Source organism: Gadus chalcogrammus, chromosome 23, assembly GCF_026213295.1.
Source record: "Gadus chalcogrammus isolate NIFS_2021 chromosome 23, NIFS_Gcha_1.0, whole genome shotgun sequence".
Lineage (NCBI taxonomy): Eukaryota > Metazoa > Chordata > Actinopteri > Gadiformes > Gadidae > Gadus > Gadus chalcogrammus.
In genome coordinates, this window is record NC_079434.1 from 20697652 (window position 1) to 20719587 (window position 21936).

Genomic DNA, 21936 nt, shown 5'->3' on the forward strand with positions numbered 1-21936 from the left:
ACTTCACAAAGCCTGACGGACCATTTGTTAGAGAAATCTTAACTTTTTATTCATCACACACTTAGAAAATGAAACACTATACAAATGTCCACCTGCCGCACAGGGTGTTCCAGCCGACCGAAAAACAAAAACCAATCCAAGCATTCCCCCCCCCGGTTCAAATCCGGCTGGTCCTGGAGGGGGTGGGGGTGTGAATGTTTATGCCAGTCGGGCTCTCACTGCCCTCGCCCCTCCGTCACCCCGGCTGCTGTTTGCCATTAAGACAGGAACATAAATTATAGGAACTGGTGGAGGCGGGGCTTCCGACGGTGGGCGGTGGCATGCAGATGGCCCCTGCTCCATGCTCCTCCCACGACTGGCCAAACATCAACTCGTCTCTTCCAGAGTTCTCGTTCATATTTACACCATGAAAACATACAGGGGATGTGTGCATGTGTGTGTAGTGGGGGGGGGGGGGCAATAGCGGTTTGTCCTTGGGGTCGCCGGGAGGCGGGATCAGACGCCATTGGTTGGTGGGGTTTTGTCTGACGCCCCCAGGTGCCCACAACACCTGAGGGGAGGGGGGGGGCAGGGGGGGGTGGCTGAGTGCTTCTCGTTGCTGTGGCGACAACCCGCTGGGCCGGCCGCGCCTCACACTTATGTTACTTCGACACTGAGATAAAAGAAAGAACTAATGAAAGGTGAAGGAGGGGGCGGGGCTAGGCCAGGTAGCTGTAGGTGTCCTTCTCCCCGTCCACCCGCTCCAGGTACTCCTTCTCGATCAGGATGTCGATGCACTTCTGCAGGAGGGGGCGCACACAGGGGGGGGGGGGGGGTCAGTGTTGGAGGACAGGAACGAGCTTAGTTGTTTCAGGCGTGTCCCGACATCGTTAGACGACACATTATACCAGGAGTAGTTGCGTTAAAATCGTCATTTCATCTTGACTATTTCTGGGGACTCGGGACTCTGGGAGTTGTAGTTTATACTGTGTTTACATACTGGATAAAATGCCCTTTTAAGATAATTTTATGCCACGTATGATAATAAAAAAGCGGCGTTTATACACTATGGTAGTGTACCTTCATGGGGGCAACACTGGGAGTTGTAGTTTATGTACCTTGATCATAGGGACTCTGGGAGTTGTAGTTTTTACTGTGTTTATGTGCCTTCATCATAGGGACTCTGGGAGTTGTAGTTTTTACTGTGTTTATGTGCCTTCATCATAGGGACTCTGGGAGTTGTAGTTTTTACTGTGTTTATGTGCCTTCATCATAGGGACTCTGGGAGTTGTAGTTTTTACTGTGTTTATGTGCCTTCATCATAGGGACTCTGGGAGTTGTAGTTTTTACTGTGTTTGTGCCTTGATCATAGGGACTCTGGGAGTTGTAGTTTTTACGTACCTTGATGACGGGGACTCTGGGCTTGAAGCGGGACGACAGCTGGTTCAGGACCTCGGCCAGGAGCTGCTGGTGCTTCAGGACCTTCCTCATCTTCATGATCCTCACTATGGCAGCCTGCACACACACACACACACACACACACACACACACCAGATCACGGTGAATCCAGATGAAATCAGCTGGCCTCAGTCAAATTGTATTATTTTGATGAACCAGAATAGAAAAAGACCATTCATCACAGGAACAGTTAATCCTGTCGGCAAACTGGGCGGGCGGCAGCCTCGTCACTGAGGAGCCGGGCGGAGGGAGGGGTTTGAGGAGGAAGAGGAGCCGGGCGGAGGGAGGGGTTTGAGGAGGAAGAGGAGCCGGGCGGAGGGAGGGGTTGGAGGAGGAAGAGGAGCCGGGCGGAGGGAGGGGTTTGAGGAGGAAGAGGAGCCGGGCGGAGGGAGGGGTTTGAGGAGGAAGAGGAGCCGGGCGGAGGGAGGGCTTTGAGGAGGAAGAGGTGCTGACCTGAATGAGGAGCTTGCGGTCCTCTTCGATGTTCTTGTGGGTGGTCTCCTGCTCCTGCTTCTGCTCCGTCTTCATGGGCACGTTGATGTTCACCCTGAGCTTCTTACTGCTCACACACACACACACACACACACACACACACACACACACACACACACACACACACACACACACACACACACACACACACACACACACACACACACACACACACACACACACACACACACACGGTTAGCGGACTGCGGCTAAAGCTACAGAGCCACACGCCAGCCAGTTAGTGAGCTATAACGCTGCTTAAGGTTGGTCCAACACGACCAATACCGTGTTCCAATATCCACACTGTCCGTACTTACTGGCCTGAGTTTGAGTACAAAGGGCGTTCCGATTCAGATAGGGCGAAAACAAGGGTACTGAAAGGACCCGGATGGTGTACTCAAAACGGTCAAATCGCGATGTGTGGATCGCCGTACGCTTCTCGTACTCAACGGCAGCCATCTTAGCTACGTAGGGGAAGAGGGCGGAGCCAGGCTGAGCCAAAGTCGGATAGTGCACTACGTTTAGGTGTACTCATGGAAGTATGGATATTGGAGCACAGCACATCTTTCAGGTTCACGTCAAAAATTGTTTTTCTTTTCCTTCCTGATTTTTTAAAATCAAAATAACAAAAAATAAAAGAATATATGAATTAAAAAAGTAGCAGACATTAAGGTGCTTTCAAATGGTAGAAATCATCAAGAGAACATTCAATCCAAAACATTCATACACACATTCACACACCTAACCAAACCCAATGATTGTAATCCTCGGGTTTGGCTCGGTGTGTGATGTTTTCTGCGGCCCATTAAGAAGAGGATCAAACTCACTTCTTGTATCCCAGGAAGAGCTTGATCAGAACCTCGGGCTTGAACTCCATGTCGTCCACGTTGGCTGTCTCATCCTCCAGCACCTGAGAAGAACACGCACACAGACGGGGTTCAGCTGCCTTGCTCGTGGGTACAAGGGTGGGAGGAGGCAAACGTTGCTGCAGACAGTATGAGCGGTCACTTACCAGTAGTTTGGACTTCAACAAGATCTGCAGGACCTGAAACAGGACATCCTGAAAGACACAAAGGAGACCTATCAGAACGCAGCAGGGTTTAAAGGGGCCGTCACCAAAACAAACGAGGTACTTTAACCTCGCTGGAGTAAAGGAGGGGTTCGTACTGTTTTGATCTGGGTGCTGTCGGTGAGCTGCTGCACCGTGTAGATGTCCTCTGTGTTGTACTGCAGCAGGATGGACATCTGGAAGGTGGACGCCTGCAGGGTGTACCTGCAGGAGGGACGGGAGCGGGGTTACAGCCTGACCACCAGAGGGCGCTGTGACTGCCTGACCACCAGAGGGCGCTGTGACTGCCTGACCACCAGAGGGCGCTGTGACTGCCTGACCACCAGAGGGCGCTGTGACTGCCTGACCACCAGAGGGCGCTGTGACTGCCTGACCACCAGAGGGCGCGGGTAACATGACCACTATGAACCATAGGGATGCGGAGGTAGTAGTTTACTGTAGTTGGATAAGGAGGTACCTGTTCTAGTAGTTTAGTGTAGTTGGGTGAGGATGCTCTCCCAGTTCTAGTAGTTTACTGTAGTTAGATAAGGAGGCTCTCCCTGACTACTAGTTGAGTGTAGTTGGGTGAGGATGCTCTCCCTGACTACCAGTTGAGTGTAGTTGGGTGAGGATGCTCTCCCTGTTCTAGTAGTTTACTGTAGTTAGATAAGGAGGCTCTCCCTGACTACTAGTTTAGTGTAGTTGGGTGAGGGTGCTCTACCTGTTCTTGAAGCAGTTGGTGACCAGCTCTCCTTTGGACAGCTGGTAGAGCCACGTCAGCTTCCTGCCGCTGTGTCTGCTGGCGTAGAAGGCTGTGAAGCGCTGGTAGCTACGCTCCAGCTGGAGGGAGGGAAAGAGACACAGAGAGGGGGAGAGAGACAGATGGAAGACAGTGTTGAAGAGAGAGTGATGCAGACGAAACGGAAATAACAATTTAATAATTCAGCAGTGGGTGATTCTGAACGTGGTGGCGGTACTCGTCCGTACTCGTCCGTCCCCGTCTCTCTCTCTCTCTCTCTCTCTCTCTCTCTCTCTCTCTCTCTCTCTCTCTCTCTCTCTCTCTCTCTCTCTCTCTCTCTCTCTCTCTCTCTCTCTCTCTCTCTCTCTCTCTCTCTCTCTCTCTCTCTCTCTCTCTCTCTCTCTCTCTCTCTCTCTCTCTCTCTCTCTCTCTCTCTCTCTCTCTCTCTCTCTCACCTCTGAGGGGAGAGCGAAGGTGCAGGACTGTTGGAACGGCCAGGAACCAGAGCTCAGCACCTGGATGCTGAAGTCCACTGAAACACAACAACAACATGAGCATCACGGCAGGGTGGGGGCACATAGTATTAAAACCAAAGGAGAAGGGGATGGTAGGGAGGAGACGGGGCTTTTAAGGCTGGCGTGGATGGAGGTGATGGGGCTGAAAGCAGGGCCCTTTCTGTACGGAGCAGTGTGCGATACATTGCCCTGAATGTGAACGTAAAGCAGTGAGGGGTCGATTTGGAGACAGAAGTGGTGGTTTGGAGAACTTGGTGATGGAGATGAAGGAGAGGGAGGAGAGGTCAGGGTCGGTGGTGTAGGTGGAGGAGAGGGTGATGAAGGTGAAGGAGGAGAGGGTGATGAAGGTGAAGGAGGAGAGGGTGATGAAGGTGAAGGAGGAGAGGGTGATGAAGGTGAAGGAGGAGAGGGTGATGAAGGTGAAGGAGGAGACGGTGATGAAGGTGAAGGAGGAGAGGGTGATGACGGTGAAGGAGGAGAGGGTGATGAAGGTGAAGGAGGAGAGGGTGATGAAGGTGAAGGAGGAGAGGGTGATGAAGGTGAAGGAGGAGAGGGTGATGAAGGTGAAGGAGGAGAGGGTGATGAAGGTGAAGGAGGAGAGGGTGATGACGGTGAAGGAGGAGAGGGTAATGAAGGTGAAGGAGGAGAGGGTGATGAAGGTGAAGGAGGAGAGGGTGATGAAGGTGATGGAGGTGAGGGTGGGGTCGCTGACGGAGACAGCGGTGGTAGAGCGGGTGAAGGAGAAGAGGGCGGGGTCGTGGGTGGAGCGGGTGAAGGAGAAGAGGGCGGGGTCGTGGGTGGAGCGGGTGAAGGAGAAGAGGGCGGGGTCGTGGGTGGAGCGGGTGAGGGTGGAGCTGTGGGCGGTGCCGGCCTTACGGTCCAGGGGTTCAGAGTTGCTCAGGTGCTTCTTGAACTGCTCGTTGAGGTCCTTGCTGACGCCGATGTCCTGGAACATGCGCTGCAGCTTGGACGTGTATTCAAAGCCGCACGCTTGCTGCAGGGGGAAGAAAATACACAACAGGGATCAGAGAACCACTTTGAAACAGGATGCGACCGCGAGGCCGTTCACACACGACCCACGGACGCACTCCGGAGTATCTGGAGACGATCCGGAGTCGTCCTCTCAGACAGACAGCCGGAGATGAGTCGCATCAGACGTGCTCACACCTCCTGGAGATACTGCGTGTGCTTTATGAGGGGGGGGGAGGAGCCTGTAGGAGGCGGGATGTGTAGGAGGCAAGATGTGAAGCAAAAAGTATGCAGGGAACGTCGCAGTGTTTTGTTTACAAAACTGATAAAAGTCCTACAGGTGTTCTTTACAACAGGTGTGTGTTGATCCAGGTGTGTGTTGATCCAGGTGTGTGCAGAGTGGTGTGTACGTCGTTATCTCGGGGGTGCAGGGTGGTGTGTACGTCGTTATCTCGGGGGTGCAGAGTGGTGTGTACGTCGTTATCTCGGGGGTGCAGAGTGGTGTGTACGTCGTTATCTCGGGGGTGCAGAGTGGTGTGTACGTCGTTATCTCGGGGGTGCAGAGTGGTGTGTACGTCATTGTCTCGGGGGTCCACACCTTGAGCTTGGAGATCATGCTGGCTTCGGCGTCGTCGCTGGCGCTGTTCTGGTGAACCAGCCGCTTGGCCAGCATCTTGGCGTAGAACTTCTGGAACACGTCCTTATCCTCGATGTACTTGAACACAACCATCTGGCAGAGGACACACACACACACACACGTGAACAAGTTGTATACGGTACTATAATCCTACACACACAGGGAGAAGGGCCCACTCACCACTTGGTTGAGGGTGTCCTCTAGCTCTGCTTCTTCAGGGTTCTTGGAGCTGGAGAACACGAGGTTGATAATCAGTTACATGCTCCTTCACCAATGTCTTCATCACCCTTAATGGACACGCATCTACCAAGTCCTCGAGCAGTCGTAAAGGATGAACGTGCCTCCGACATTCAAAACTTAATCAGTCCAAATAATTAGGAGGAATGATTGTGGAGACCGTCTTTAATCTTGGCGCATTGAACAAAATACAGACGGACGGACGGACGGACGGACGGACACTCACCTCTTCTTCAGCAGAGAGTCGCAGTACCTGGCCAACAGTTCGGGGGACTTGCTGGACGACTGGGCCATCTTGGTGACGGCGTTGTTGTTGATGAAGCGACCGCAGGCCTGAGGGGAGGGAAGGAGAGACCCGTGAGACGCCGTCTCTCTCGGCCGCACCGGCGTCACAATAAAAGCGCAGACCAGTGGGCGAGTCCAACGCAAGTGCATGGTGTGTGTGTGTGTGTGTGTGTGTGTGTGTGTGTGTGTGTGTGTGTGTGTGTGTGTGTGTGTGTGTGTGTGTGTGTGTGTGTGTGTGTGTGTGTGTGTGTGTGTGAGTGTGTGTGTGTGTGTGTGTGTGTGTGTTCAATGTCATTATTAATGAGTTTTGTGTTAGCCACGCTAACACAGGACAGCGACGAGTCACCTGAAAGGCCATTTTGCTGGGTTTTAAAAAGGAGAAACGACGTTGTCTCGGACCCGTTAAGTACGTCACCCGTCGACCCCTCACCCCCCACCTCTAAACTCTCCGTCGCCGCGGCAACCCACCTTGTCCAGCGCCGCCACGAAGCCGGCGTCGTTGTTGAAGGCGGACATGACCAGGGCGTTGTACTTCTTGTGGACGTCCAGGGTGGTCTGTACGTACACCTTGGGGTCCTGGGGGGGGGGACGGGGGGGAGACACCGTTAGCCAGAGCCGACTTAAACACTGAAGCAGCGGAGCGTTGGGGATGACCTCAAAACGACAGACCTACGTCTATGATACCCATACGGGTCTACACACATCTTCTCTATTTTGGTGTGCAATTCAATTCTATTGGGTTACGATAAGGTTAAAAAAACTAAGAAAAAAGTATTTGCATTATTATTATATTATTCCATAAGACAGAACAATCCGCTAGTACCTCAACCAAACCCAAGCACTTTCGTTCATGCGTCCATCAATCCGGTCCGCATTTAAACGGGCTGATATCACGCCACCAGGTGCGAGTGTGGTCAGACGTTACAAGCCGTGTGAGAATCTGCCGTTTCCTGTGTTTTAGTGACATCACAAGTGTGGAGTGGGAGTGTCCGCCTAGATGCAAGACGGACAGATCAATCATCCTATCCAGCATACATCCAGTTGGACCCTCCCACTTGTGATGTCACTGAAGCACAGGAACATTTTAAGTGTTGTGCTGCTGCTTGGATCAAGATGGCGTCTGGGCCGAGGGCGCGGCGTACGTTCAGAGCGGCCTCGCCACACTTCTCGATGGCGGCCAGGCCTTGGTTGTGGATGTGGGTCTCCAGGAGCTTCTTCAGCTCCCCCAGGCCGTCTGTGATCCGGGACACCAGGTTGTACATCCGTCCCAGGTCTGTCCAGAGACGAGGACAAGACGGTGTCATCAGCACATCACACATACCCTTCTCCTATCCTCCTCCTAATGTATTATTATTAAATCCTTGATTTAACCAGGTTTAGTCTCATTGAGATTAAGATCTCTTCTACAAGAGAGACCTGGCCAAGACGGCAATAACGATAAAAATGAAGACGGCGGACATTGAAACCACCATGTTTACAACGGTCTACATCTTCATCTTCTACAGGGGTACAATAACCTCTTCACCAGTAGGCTACACAATATCAATCATATAGGATTAGAACAGGTAACCGTTTCCCTAGCCTGGGGTGGGACCGGATAGAGTCTGGGGGCTGTTGGCTCCCAGTAGATGGGCTCACTAATGGATCACTACCCACTCTGCCATCCCACAGGGAGCACCGAACCCAACCCCTCCCTGCCCCTTAACGAGCAGGCTCCTTAACGAGCACTGAGTCACTTTAAACCAGAGCTGACCGACGAACCGAGGGACCGGCCCAGACGGAGAACCTGGCGCCCTACCTTCGTTCTTGTCGGCGTCCAGCAGGTTCTGGAACTCCGTGTGGAAGATCTCCAGGTGCTTCTCGATGAGGACCTGCTCACACTTGCGGGCGAGCTCGTCCTGCGTGGACTCGTGGAGGTACACCTGCACCCGTCGCTGCTCCTCCAGGAGGCGGGCCTCCGCCTGGACCACAGGAACAGGAAGTTAGGCACAGGAAGTCGGAGGAGGAAAGTCGGAACGGGAAACGCGCCATCTCCGACATACGCGTGTTTGAGTTATCGAGGCGGATAAGATGGATGCACAGACGACTAACTACAAGAATACAAATGTATTATTATAGATTATAAATGGAGCTGACAGCTCTGAAAATAAATGTTGTCGACATTAAGTTAGCTGACCAAACATTGCTGACGCCGTAAGAGAACTGACACTTCAATTAGGACAAGCGCTATTAGTAGTTACAATGTAAGATGCTGTATCGGTTTGCAGGCGGTATCGCCGATACTCAAATTCAGGAATCTGTATCAGGTAGGGAAAAACTGGTATGGGAACATGTGTGGTTTGCGGGTCCACACCGTGGAGCGTGTGGAGGGCCTACCTTCTTCATGTACTCCGTGACGGGGTTCTGCTGGAGGAACTCTGTGCTCTCCCGCGTGTAGAAGCGCTCCGTGTCCGTGAGGAACTGGCACTCAAAGTACTCCTTGTACACCGACAGCGTGGGGCCCTTGGCGAACACGTCCTCCTCGTTCAGACCCAGCTCCACTGTGGGGGGAGGAGGAGGAGGAGCAGGAGGAGACAGAGCGAGGAGGAGCAGGAGGAGACAGAGCGAGGAGGAGGAGGAGGAGGAGGAGGAGGAGGAGACAGAGCGAGGAGGAGGAGGAGGAGGCAGAGCGAGGAGGAGGAGCAGGAGGAGGAGGAGAAAGAGCGAGGAGGAGGAGGAGACAGAGCGAGGAGGAGGAGACAGAGCGAGGAGGAGCAGGAGGAGACAGAGCGAGGCGGAGGAGGAGCAGGAGGAGACAGAGCGAGGAGGAGGAGGATGAGGAGGAGGAGACAGAGCGAGGAGGAGCAGGAGGACACCCAGGAGATAAAATGATGCATTAGTCCCTTGAGCAGGAGGAGACCAAGGAGATACACTTATTTAGTATATGCTACACGTGAACCTCCTAAAATGGCGCGATTTGATTGGTTCGCCATCTCAGGATATATGGCAATATCCCATGATTGATATCACAAACTCTGGGTTATTGCGTGACAGTCGTCCCGTCACGCTGATAATAAACAAACATACCGCTAATAAACACAAATTCATCCCGGCAAAGGGTGTTATCTTGTTTATTTTTGGAGCGTTCACGTGTAGTATATACTGAAACAACTATTGACCTCTGAATCCGTGAGTAGTTTTCACTTCTAGTTTTCACTTCAATAATTATTCACTTCGCCTTCGATGAACTTTTGTTTATTATTAGTCCCTTGATGTTTAGCCGTTTGGTTTAAGGCGTCTTGTTCAGGGATGCTATTGGGGGGGGTCGATGGCTGGAACATTAAGGGGAGGGTCTTCTGACGTGGGGGGATCCAGATAAGGGGTCCTCACCGTAGGACTGGACCACGCCGCTGATGAGCCGGGTGTTGATGGTCTCCCCGTTCCGCTCCCTCTCGATCAGCTTCAGCACCGCGTTCGTTACCTGGGAGACCGGACACAGGTAAGGCTCAACGCAGGACGGCTCGGTTACGGAAAAAACACAGTCACGATTGTTTTGGTCACTATTGAAATCACGATTATAGAGTTATAGAGTTTGACAAGACGATGTAAAAATACACAAAATGGTCAAAAAGAAAATGTTCAAATCTAAAATAATGCACAGATATGTAACCAGCTGTTCTGCCCTTTCGATAAAACATAAAACATAATAATAATAATCGAAAATTTGATTATATTAGTTTTGTGACCATTTGAAGCTAAAATCGAATAGAGATCGAAATTCGATTAATCGCCCAGCCCTAGCTCAACGAAACACAAAAGATTTGTATCTAAACACTTTATTACTGATATTCAACTGTAACTTTGTTCACTCCAAAAGCGAAGGCGTGGCATGATGGCATGCAAAGTAAAAATCCCTTGGATCTACTCATGCGAGCTATGCAAATTTGCGTGTTCACTCAAGTAGAAATATTTGAACTTTGGCAAGACTTTCGCTTGATGCTGTAACACAAAAGTGTGCGGTTTGTGCGCCATCCTCACCCGAGTAACGCGAGAAGAACACTCGCTTCACTTTTGGTGACGCGAGTGCACCAAAAGTGATTCAACCATGATTTGTACTTATTTTTAACAGTTCTTAATCTTAACAGCATCGCTCTTGTCCGTTATCTGACCCATTAACACACTTGGATAAGCATCTCTGTACCTGTTTGTTGAGAGGTCTGAACAGGCACTCCCTCCAGGTTACCAACGCCAGCTACGCCAGAGAGGGGAGGAAGAAGAGGAGGAAAGAAGAGAGGAGGAGGAGAAGAGAGGAGGAGGAGAATAGAGGAGGAGGGAGGAGGAGAGAGGTGGAGAACAGAGAGGAGAACAGAGGAGGAGAGAGGTGGAGAAGAGAGGAGGAGAAGAGAGGAGGAGAAGAGAGGAGGAGAAGTGAGGAGGAGAAGTGAGGAGAAGAAAAGAGGAGGAGAACAGAGGAGGAGAACAGAGGAGGAGAACAGAGGAGGAGAAGAGAGGAGGAGGAGAACAGAGGAGGAGAAGAGAGGAGGAGAAGAGAGGAGGAGAAGAGAGGAGGAGAACAGAGGAGGAGAGAGGAGGAGAAGAGAGGAGGAGAACAGAGGAGGAGAGAGGAGGAGAAGAGAGGAGAAGAGAGGAGAGAAGAGAGGAGAGAAGAGGGACGGCCCAAGAAGAAAAACAAAGAAGAGGAACAAAGAAGAGAGTGAGTGACGAGGTTAAAACAACAAGGATACAAATTAATGGAAGTTCTCCCTAAACATGTGGAGCTTCAGGAGCCGGAGGAGCCGTAGATGAAACTAGATGATAGAAGAGACATCGAAGCCTCAACCAACTGAAGGAGCTAATAATAGGCGCGGCTAAATATAGCGATTACTCTGTCACTGCCCCTCCGCTGCACAGTCACCCAAACCGGGCAGCCCCTCCATCACAGGACAACAACGCGACACACACACACACACACACACACACACACACACACACACACACACACACACACACACACACACACACACACACACACACACACACACACACACACACACACACACACACACACCCACAACAATAACACACACACACAACAATGCACATCATACAAAACCCACATACAACAATGACACGCATTACACACAACAATGAAACATCACACACACACACAACAATGAAACACACACACAACCACACACACAAACACCTTGTCAACCGTTTCCTGACACAGAAACACCAGAAGAAGGAGCTAAAGCAAAACACTGATTCTCACGACCGGCGTGGAGGACCGTGCTCGGGGCCCGTTCTCGGGGCCCCGACGGGCCCCTTCTTACCGAGTAGATCTCGTAGATGCCCTTGCGGCCCTCGTCACACTCCCGGCGGACCCAGTGGCGGTTGAGGTAGGCGCAGATGCCGTTCAGCACCTTGCTGGAGAAGCGGTAGTCCTCCCACTGCTGCGTGTAGAACTTGAGCACGCCCTCGTCCATCAGGTCCTCCCCGTCCTGGGGGGGAGGGGGGGGGGAGACAGAGGGAGGGGGCAGACGTAGGGAGGGGGGGGGAGACAGAGGGAGGGGGGAGACGTAGGGAGGGCGAGGCGTAGGGTCCAAGGAACAAGGTGGAATAAATCAATTAAAATGAACAATATATAAAATATATAATATTGTTATATTAATTAAATATTTATAATTATTATTATGTACCATCCATACAAAAACATTATATATTAATTGTAATTCATTTCGCAAAAAGTTACAATTAAAAAAAGTGAAAGTCGTTCAAAGACAATGGTTGTCTTTATCAAACAAAAACCCGTAGATCAGGAAGCTGAAACTAGTATATCGTGCCACGCCTGTGGGTTTTAGGTTTCTTGCTTGGCTATCTATTTAAACATCCCCACATGTTGAACACGCATCAGAGCCAGAGGACAGGGAGTTTCTCTGGGCTGTGGCAGTACAGCTAACGGCTAACATGCTAACCTTGAGCAGGCTGGTCAGGTAGTTCTTGAGGAACTCCTTGAGCCTCTTGTAGAGCTCCAGGCCCACGAACTGGGCCCCCCCGGGGGTGGTGGTCTTTTTGGAGGGCTTGGTGGGGGGGGCCGACCCCCTGCCCTGGTTCGACTGGTGCACGCTGGTACAGTAGTTGTAGACATGTCTAGGGGGGCTGGGGTTAAGGCATCAACGGGTAGCATTGAACACGTCAGAACACGCTAGCATTGAACACGCTAGCACAGCCCGTCAGGGCCGGCGTAGCATCGAACACGTCACAGCCGGCATAGCATTGACCACATCAGAGGTGTCAAGAGCATTGAACCACCCATCAAAGCTAGCGTAGCATTGAACGACATGTCAGAGCTAGCATAGCATGGAAAAACCCATCAAAGCTAACATAGCATAGCATAATTAGCCACGTATACACCTGCAGGTGCTAATCGTTAAGGGCTTCGTAAACATCAACCGAAACAAATCTTAGTTCTGCAACATCATTGAAGTCTTACTTATTTTTTTATTTTTTTTTACTTTGCCTTTGTTTTATCTATTTTACTCTTTTTTTTTTTACTTTACCCATGTTTTCTTTTACTTATCCATTATTTTATTGGATTGTATGACAATGTTTCTATGTGAAGCACTTTGAGTCTGCCTCACGTATGGAAAGTGCTACATAAATAAAGTTGCCTTGCCTTTAAGTCAAATGTATGGTTTAGTTTTTCAGCTAAAGCTTTACTAGACTCATATATCTTAACATGCGATAGCTGGGGCTTTATAGAAGCAGTAGAAAGCAGAATCTGCGCTAGAAAGGACATGTTTCACAACTGAAACTGAAAGTCTCAGGTCTGGAATACAGAACCACATCCTCTCGTATTGACTCAGTTGGAACAGCTAACTAGGAACTTCCACGAGGGGAAATTACCAGATTTTGATCGTTCCTACTCAAAGTCCTAGTCCACAATGTTAAGAAATGCGATCTACACGTCCACATGGTCTTAGTAGAAAGGGAATACCAGTTGCATCATCTGATCAAAATACCCAGACTGATAATCACAACAGCTATTTCCAGTTTCCACCCTGGGAACCATTGTAGGTGTACAGGACTAGACACCCCTGCTTCAGAGTACTCCATCGCTGAGATGATTGCTAAATGAAAACGAACAAGACTAAACAGCCTTGCTACGGCAGTGGATAAAGAGAGCCCCTGTAGGACATTGAGCCCTTTCATCAGCGGTACCGTGAAGGTCTCGATGGCTGGAGGATACTCCAGGCCCACTGGCTTCCCTCTGCACCCGTGTGGCTACAGAATGAACCCAGCCACCCACTAGAGAGGACCTACCAGGCATTAAAGCTCCCGGAACCGGCCTCTAAGATGGCACCCAGCCAGGAGAAACTGGTAGAACGATAACCTTATCAGATCACATCACACAACACACAGGAAACTTACCAAGACAAAAATGTTAGAATAATAAAAACATTTAGGTGGATTTAAAGACGTGAGCCATCCCGATTAATCGGCACCCCATTCCCCTCCCAGCTCAGCCAAGCCCCGCCCCTCCCATCTGTTGCCAGGGATACGTGTAGAGTTCCATGTAGCGGGCCTTGGCCATGCTCTGCCTGGTGTACACCTGCTGGATGCCCGAGCGCAGGTCATCCCAGATCTGGTCCAGTCCGATCTGCTTCAGCCCGTGGGGGTTCTGGGTCCGGCCGGACGACATCTTCGCACGCCCCTCGCTCCCTTCTCTCCGTCAAAAAAGAAAGATGGAGGAACGCCTACACCTTCCTGCTCCTGTGAGCTTCCCGCTTCTCCCGTCTCCTCTCCCGGCGGAGAGAGCTTGTTCCCGTGTGGAAACCCGTTGTCGTCGGTCGGTCTGGAGCAGCAGTATGTCCTCTGACGTGCGGTCTGTCCGTTGCCTGCAGTTCCACTCCGTACACCTGGGTGGCGCTGTCTGCCACACCTAACAGACACGGCTTGCCTCACAAAAATTCCTGAGGGAGAGAGGGAAAAAGAAACAGGTTAACCTCGGGTATCGCCCGCAAATGATCTACTATGCCGCAAGTTGATGTGTGACGCTTTTGAATGCGTCACTGACTGGGTCACTGAACTATTGTTTCCTTAAGTCGCTCAACCTTTGTCCTCCACGACAGAAAAACGGACAATTTCGTAGGAATCCGACAGGAATGTCTCAGAGACTTGTAAAAAAGCCTATAAATCAATATCACAAATAGCTAAATAATAACGATCACAACAATAAATGCTTGAAAGTTTCCCAAGCGCTAGGCGTTGGAAAAGTGCTAGAACGGGCCTTGATGGCGGTTGTGGTAACCACGCCAATCAGACTCCCGCGTCACTCCGTCGTTGACAGATAGTCCGATTTACTGCCTTCCTGCTTCCCCTCCAGCAGAGGAGTTCAGAGTATCGTGTTTTCTGTACAGCAAGCGATGTTTGAAACTGGCTTCTGAAAGCCACACACGTTGTGAATGAGAGATAAGCTCAATGAAAGACTTCCTCTAGATTTGTACCTCTCCCTTGATCTACAATCATACATACAATCATTAACAATTCCTCTACATACCCTTAAACACATCCACCTTGACGAGGCTTCACTGTTTTAACTGAAGACCAAAGAATGGGAGGTGCAGAGCAAACAATCAGAGCGTCTTAGTGACTGGTTTTAAAGGAGCTACGCGGTAACAATGGCGAGTGTCTGTCTGTCTGAGGGTCCATCTCCCCTTCAATGGTCAGTACTTGTTGAGCAGGAGGAAGCCATTTTGGTTGTTTCTGTGTTTGACCGCAACAGGAAAAACACAGAATTCCCTACCCCAGCCTTGTCCTTCAAAGACACCATGACGAATTAAAATGTACTTTTATTCACCTTGTTGATCCGTCATGTTATTCACCTTTTCTACAAAATAAATCTGTTTATAGGGTCTGGTTTTGATTGAGGGTGACCGCAGGAAGAAAAACACAAAACGCCAGCCTTGTCATGACAAACAAAAACGCATTACCTTTGAAAAGATGTTGGATCCCTTATGAGTCATACTATTCTTCACCTATTCATATAGAAAGAAAATCAGTTCATTGGCCATTTTTCATCCGAAACTTCCTTTACAGCTAAAACCTAAAAAGGTTTTGATCATCACCAGCTCATTCTAATCCAAACGGGTCACAGTCAGGACAAGGGTATGACATCATCAGAACCCATGACGTCTTCCAGCTGGGCGGCCATCTTAACCCACTCTCCTAGGACACTCAACCATAGAGTAAAGTCATCTAAAACCATCCTCAACTCAAAATAGGACACGGCTCACCCCGCCTGAGCCTAAGGTTAAAACCATAAGAACACAGGAGGTATCCCAACCGAAAGACGTCTCTCTCTGGAGGATACGGACGTGCGGCCCGAGGAGCGTAATGACCTGCTACAGACCAGGACGTGAAGACTAAAGGACAGAACACAGCACTGTAATGTCAACCCCCCCGGTGAGGTCACAAACAGGAAGTGAAGAAGCACCGTGGCTCGAGGGGAGTACCGAGAACGATGGAGAAGAAATAGAAGTTAGAGGGGGCAAAATAAAAAGCCAGGGCACGGCAAAAAAAAATGTTGAAGTGTGCGTGTTTCTCTGTATGTGCGCTTGCTTCTGTGTGTATGCGTGTTTCGTGCGTGTGTGTTTACGTGTGACTGAGTTAACGTGTGTGTGCGTGTGTGACTGTGCGTTTAAGTCGGTGTGCGTGTGTGCGTACTGTCTTTGAGACCGGGTGGTGTAAGGGTCATTGTTATGGACTCGCAGGATGCTATATTTAGCCCCCAGCGATGGCAGGGGACTGCCCCCTCTGGCCCAGGGTCCATGGACCAGAGGCAGCGTGTCGGGAGACCGGGAGAGGAAGGCTGAGAGAGGCTGACACACAGACACCGAGGGGAGACAGGATGTGAAGTGGCCGGATTTGTTAACTTCCTGTCCCTGCGTCCAATCAAATCAGACATAATGGAAATGTCGGGCATGTGCAGTAGTGGAGACGTACGAGGTCCGCTCAGCTCTGCCCGAAATACTTGGGGAACAGGACTATGTGTAGGTGTGTGTTTTGTTGATATGGTATACACACAGACACACACACACACACAGTTCTGTAATGAGAAAACCCCAAAAGTCAATGCTTGCTGCACATCCCGTTGGTGGAGGTCCTTGTTGTTTCAGATGGTTCTGGAGTCTTCAGATCAATGACAGCACTTTGACATTGGCGGCATTGCAGATTTTGTAATTGTGAGGTGTGTCCCTTCAATGCCACGTCACACCAAACAATACACAAAAATAATAGTAATTTAAAACTTATTTAAAACTGTACAGCACCTAATAAAAATATTCAAAAAAATAATAATCCAAAACATTTGTATGTACAACCTTACCATGAAACCATGGACAACATCTCTAGGCAAATTATATCAGTAAGAAAGAAACAATGGTCCATTCAGTTCTATCGCACTATTTATCCTGCGTTATAAAGACATAATTAGTGGGGCTACATCTCCTTTGTCTGTTTCCAGGCCAACAGATCCATTATTCTACACAAACCCAATGAGATCGGGATCAATTGGTGGTGGTGTTTCTCCCCCCCCCCCCCCCCCCCCCCCCCCCGCGGGCAGGACTCAAGTGTGGTCTCGCAAAAAAAAAAAAAAAAAACCCTGGCCCTACCTGAGTCCTCCCTCAGTTGCCATGGTAACTGGGAGGTCAGACAATGACTCTCGGTATCAATTGGACTAGCTTTTTTTTTTTTTTTTTTTTTTTTTTTATAGGTGGTTCTCCCTCTCTCAATCCCTCGCCGTGTGAAATGTATTGCTCTCTCGCCCATCCGTCTGTACGTGAACTCGGGAGGAACTGAGATCAGTCTCACGAGGCCGCACTCTGATCACATTTCCAGTTCCTCAAATTAAAAACACTGGTCCCTTGCAGGCTTGTTGGGGAAACTGGACGACACTCGCTCGCGGACACATTCCGCCGTCACACGAGGAAAGTGATGACACGCCAAGGTCAAGGGTCACGACCCCCTCCCCTCCCTCCCTCCCTCCCTCCCTCCCTCGTCACAAAGAGACGTGACAACCCAGGGCTCGTGTCCCAGTTTCGCCTGCTGTGATTCGGTGTCACATGTCATAGATGTGAGGCAACAGGCCTGCCTGCGTAGGAGTCTCTGTCAACAGCGGCTCATAAACCCGTTGTGTAGAAACGACATGTTGACAGTAGCCAACAAATTAAATCTAGATTTTTAACCAATTTACCATTTAAACCCAGATTTTTTCAATTTTTCTCCAAACAAAACAAAAAATACCAAAATAGTTGGTCCATCGTTTCCTGCTGCATAATGAACCCCTTTTTTCCTGCGGTATAAACGGGGGCGATGTATTTTGCCACGTAACATGTCACTACAGCATCTGTGGTGGTCTGCCAATGGAGCCCTTTCTCGTCACGAGGAGTGACTGTCGAGAATGCTGCTGCCAAGGTTACCTGCTCTACAGCAGGCGCTTCGTGGCTTGAGCTTCTATCTGCATCTCTTGGTGAGGTACCACCAGCTGTGAGTGTGATTATTAACCCTACAAGTCGTTTCGAAAATCTGCCCCATATGACATCACTAGTGGGCGTGTCCACCTAGATCTGTGGTGGATAGATCAGTCTACCAGCCTACCCAGTGGACTGACGTAGACGTTGCTCATCTATCCAGCACAGATCTAGGTGGACACGCCCACTAGTGATGTCATATGGGGCAGATTTTCGAAACGGCTTGTAGGGCTAATAACACTCACACCTGGTAGTATAATATGTCTCCTTTAAAATAGTTTTGTCGCTATATAATCTGGGCAGCGGTTGATGTGTGGTCCAAGAGAGGGTTACACGTCTCGTATACATTTAGTATCACGCCACAGTGTGTCTGATGGACAGCCGTTGATTTTGATGACCGCATGGGGAAGAGGGTAAGGCTTCTGAGTAGAACATCATAGTGTGTGGCACATTTCATATACAACGTCACACATTATAAAGTTCATACAGAATAACGCTAATAAAAAAGGTGTCAAAAAGTTAGGAAAGTAAAAATGAAAATGAACTAATTATATTGAAAAGTATATATATTTACCAGTCACAATGGATCTGATGATGCCCGTCTGCCTTTACCATTGAAGAGGTGAATTTCTCTTTGGGGTTCGACCTACAACAACAAAAACGCCATGCTACAAAGCAGTTTGCTGGCTTGTCTTGACTGGGATAATTTCCTGCCAAAAAGCCGAACCATAGGAAGTACGCCTACGTTAAAGCAAAGCCAAGGGACTCTATGGCATTAGTGCTCAGCACACGCTGCCAGTGTTCATTTGGCTAGTGAAAGAGCTGCGCCAACCTACACAATGAGGAAACGCATTGTAAACCGTGTTGAACTCTGACCCCTGGCTTATCCACCATGAAACAGTTTACCATGAGATAATTGGACCAATTTAAAAGATGGCAGATGAGGCAACAGGGGTCATCTTTGGTCATCCCATCAAACAAGTCCCAAGTCTGTTTGTTGTGATTGGGTTGAAGATACACTTTTTTTATGTCTTACATTTACATCCCGCCCATCCCATAGAGATACGCAGTACGCAGTTTCCCTACTGATGTACTCCTCCATGCATTACCTCACTGCTTATCAAATAACAGTAATCTCAGCGGTATGAGATGCACTGGCTGTGTTTCAGAAGGGAACCTTTGAAGTCATCACTGACCGCGACGCATCAGGTAACTGAGGAGGGCAGGAGGAAGATGGAACAGTGTTGCCGCGACAACAATGGGAGTTCCGCTGTCACCAGGACGCCAATGTGGTGACCCAGTTCTTCTGCTTCCTGTCTGATTTGAAGTCCCCCTGTTTGGACCAAGACTTCCACAGTCTCCCTGATTGTTGATTGTATTTCGGTTTCTCTTTCACAAAAAGGCACTGCCACTATCTGTGTCTATCAGGTACTTGAAGTTATCCGACTCAAGGGTCAAGTAGGCCCGGTATGCTAATTGAGGAAGAGGAAGTGATGTCGCTCGGAGTGGGAAAGCATCGTGGGAAAACCCAGGCTCAGCCAGGTGAATCCTATTACACCAATCATTGTGCTTTGGCCAGACAGACCGACCCAGTAGCCTACATTCAGAAAACACACTGCAGGACCATGTTCATATTAACCAGGCGTCTATGGAAATTCCATGTATGATGGAATATAAAATATTTCCAACCTCAAATTGTAATTTGTATTAGACGATCACCTCATGTCATCTGGTTATGACTATTATGTCCCTGCCCTGGAGGTCACTATAATACAGACTGACTACATCATAAAGGATGCACTCAATCATAACATACCAGTTACCTTAGACAAACTCGTCAGCCCTTTGACTAATGCTACGGCTATGTGTCTGTGTGTCCTGAGATGATCACGTGAGGTGTCCAACAGCATTACATTAGCGTAAGCAGCTTGTGATTTCTTCTGCTCAGCATTCAAGCGTCCAGGCAGTGACTCTAGACCAGTACCCCATTACTGGGACACTGTGGTACCACCACTCCCCTCATCCGAGTCACCGCCAACCTACACGTTAACCAGCATCATGCCTGACAACGGGTCACCCCGTTGTCAGGTAATCGATAACCCCGAATAATTACGTCATAGCGATTAAGGCCGATCAGAATGCGGATTCCAATGTGTACTTTGTTGACCTACTCCGACTCGCATAACGAATTAAAGAAAATAAAACAAAAAATAACCTCAATGATTTGACACAATGATTGGATTACGAATACGAAGCATGTCAATTAGAGTTCAACTAGATCCATTAAATCAGAAGCAGTTGGCCACTGGCTATGGGGCTAGCCTCTCATGTTGACAAACACAAAGACGGCAGACGCACTGAGTTTACACACCTGAGGTCCAGGCTTGTGGACTGGACACAGCATGTTCTTGTAGGCAATGGGGGGGGGGGGGGGGGGGGGTGTTGCAACCATGTCCAGATCACATATTAGCAATACCCCCAGTGTGAAAACAAGCCCTTGATATATTCACGGCTTGCTTCACAGTAACACGGAATAACATATCTGAGAGAGTTACAAAGTCTGGTTCAGTTGAGAGTGAAAGCAATATGTTAAAAGAAAATGTAGGCACATTTCCCCAGTCAATATAGGTCCTACTGTATGTGACCAACATAAAGCATGCATTGATACCCTCGGAAACGACTTGACACAGATTAAAAGGCGATTTTTTTTAAATGTTTGCTCCAACTCTACCAGTATTTGCTATTTTGCAGCATGGAAACAGGACTTGTGATGTTCAGTTTTTGAGGGACACGATGCAGATTTGAATACATTACATTGAAAACAAAAGTACTGAGCAGTGAATTAATATAAATACCACTACGGAAGTGTTCATGTGGAGCCACATACGACTACGTATCAAATACTTATTTGAATAGTCTTTGTTAAGCATGTGTGCTGTTAAAAAAACAACAACACACCAGTATGCCTGGGATGTCATGGATCTAAAAGGATCTAACTGACACTATTGTAATGGACTACAGGTCTCAGGACACTTTAAACCAGGGTACGTATCGCCTCTAACGTTACCCATGTTTGAATAGCTATGACCCACACTGCTTATGCAATATGATATTCAGCTCAGCTTCGTGATGCGAGGTGTTATGGCGAAACACAAATCGGTGACACAATTGTTTCGATACAATAACTCCAATGTGGACCACATTTCCCGCAAAAGGGTTGACTGGCACAGCGATCAGCCCTGTCTGGTGTCAGTGTGGACCCCCTGCTCACACTAGCAGTGTTGGATTAACCAGGTTAGCCGCACTACAGTAAGGTTAGCTTCGGGGAGCTAGCAGCATAGCCATCCAGCACTTACACTTGAATCCTTCGCCGTGGCTGTCTCTAAATACTCGGAACCAACAATCCCACCCCACCATGTCCAAGATCTCCATGTGATAGAGGGCAAAAGTCAATGGTTACGGTGGTAAAACCTTGTGAAAACCCCTACAGTGGTGCAAAATGGCACCCTGGCTAACGATACTACTCAATAATGAGTCAGGAAAACATTTGGCTAACGCGTTTAGCCGAGCTAGCCGTTAGCTACAACCTTTTATGTAAAAATAATAATAATTAATAAACGCCACTGGGCGAGTGTTCACCGTATTATTCGTTTAAAATCCTTACCATGATTCAGGCTTTCGATTATTCCGGTTTCCGTGTTTAGATATTCAAAGAGTATTCCGAAAAGCGGTGCTGGCCACCGTCTTCGTGTGTGTGCGCTTGTTGTCTTGTGCTAACTGCGACTGCTCTGCGAAGCCCCCGATAGTCCCTCAGCCTCGCGCAAAGATCAGCCATGCAGCCACCCAATCAGCGTCGTTTAACCCGCGGACTACAAACATGGTCCCACAGAATACAGACAGCCAAGCAGGCATCCAATCAGCGTCGTTTAACCCGCGGACTACAAACATGGCCGCCTGGACGAAAAACAGACAGACAGCCATCCAATCAGGGTGGCTGCCTGAGGAGGACTAGAAATATTTAAATCACACAAGCATATTTAATCATTTTGCTTGATAGACGTGAGAGT

The 21936-nt window shown here is 49.2% G+C and overlaps 1 protein-coding gene across 2 annotated transcripts; it reads right to left on the minus strand.

Annotated features, from left to right (window-relative positions):
* Positions 1 to 2: 2 nt before the first annotated feature.
* LOC130376902 (cullin-1) lies at positions 3 to 21670 on the minus strand. Of its 2 annotated transcripts, none has more exons than XM_056583817.1 (22): positions 21534 to 21670; positions 13901 to 14311; positions 12314 to 12488; positions 11672 to 11839; positions 10540 to 10590; positions 9729 to 9819; positions 8736 to 8899; positions 8158 to 8320; positions 7502 to 7632; positions 6828 to 6935; positions 6301 to 6407; positions 6018 to 6066; positions 5799 to 5930; positions 5108 to 5225; positions 4172 to 4248; positions 3699 to 3817; positions 3097 to 3202; positions 2942 to 2989; positions 2757 to 2839; positions 1891 to 1996; positions 1381 to 1494; positions 3 to 779 (listed from the first exon to the last, which is right to left on the minus strand). In XM_056583817.1, the coding sequence occupies exons 2-22, from the start codon at positions 14038 to 14040 to the stop codon at positions 699 to 701; spliced, it is 2331 nt and encodes a 776-aa protein (XP_056439792.1). In that variant the 5' UTR covers positions 14041 to 14311; positions 21534 to 21670; the 3' UTR covers positions 3 to 698. The 2 variants fall into 2 exon arrangements, with proteins under 2 accessions (XP_056439792.1, XP_056439793.1); XM_056583818.1 differs by lacking the exon at positions 21534 to 21670 and adding an exon at positions 18444 to 21527.
* Between the last annotated feature and the right edge of the window lie 266 nt (positions 21671 to 21936).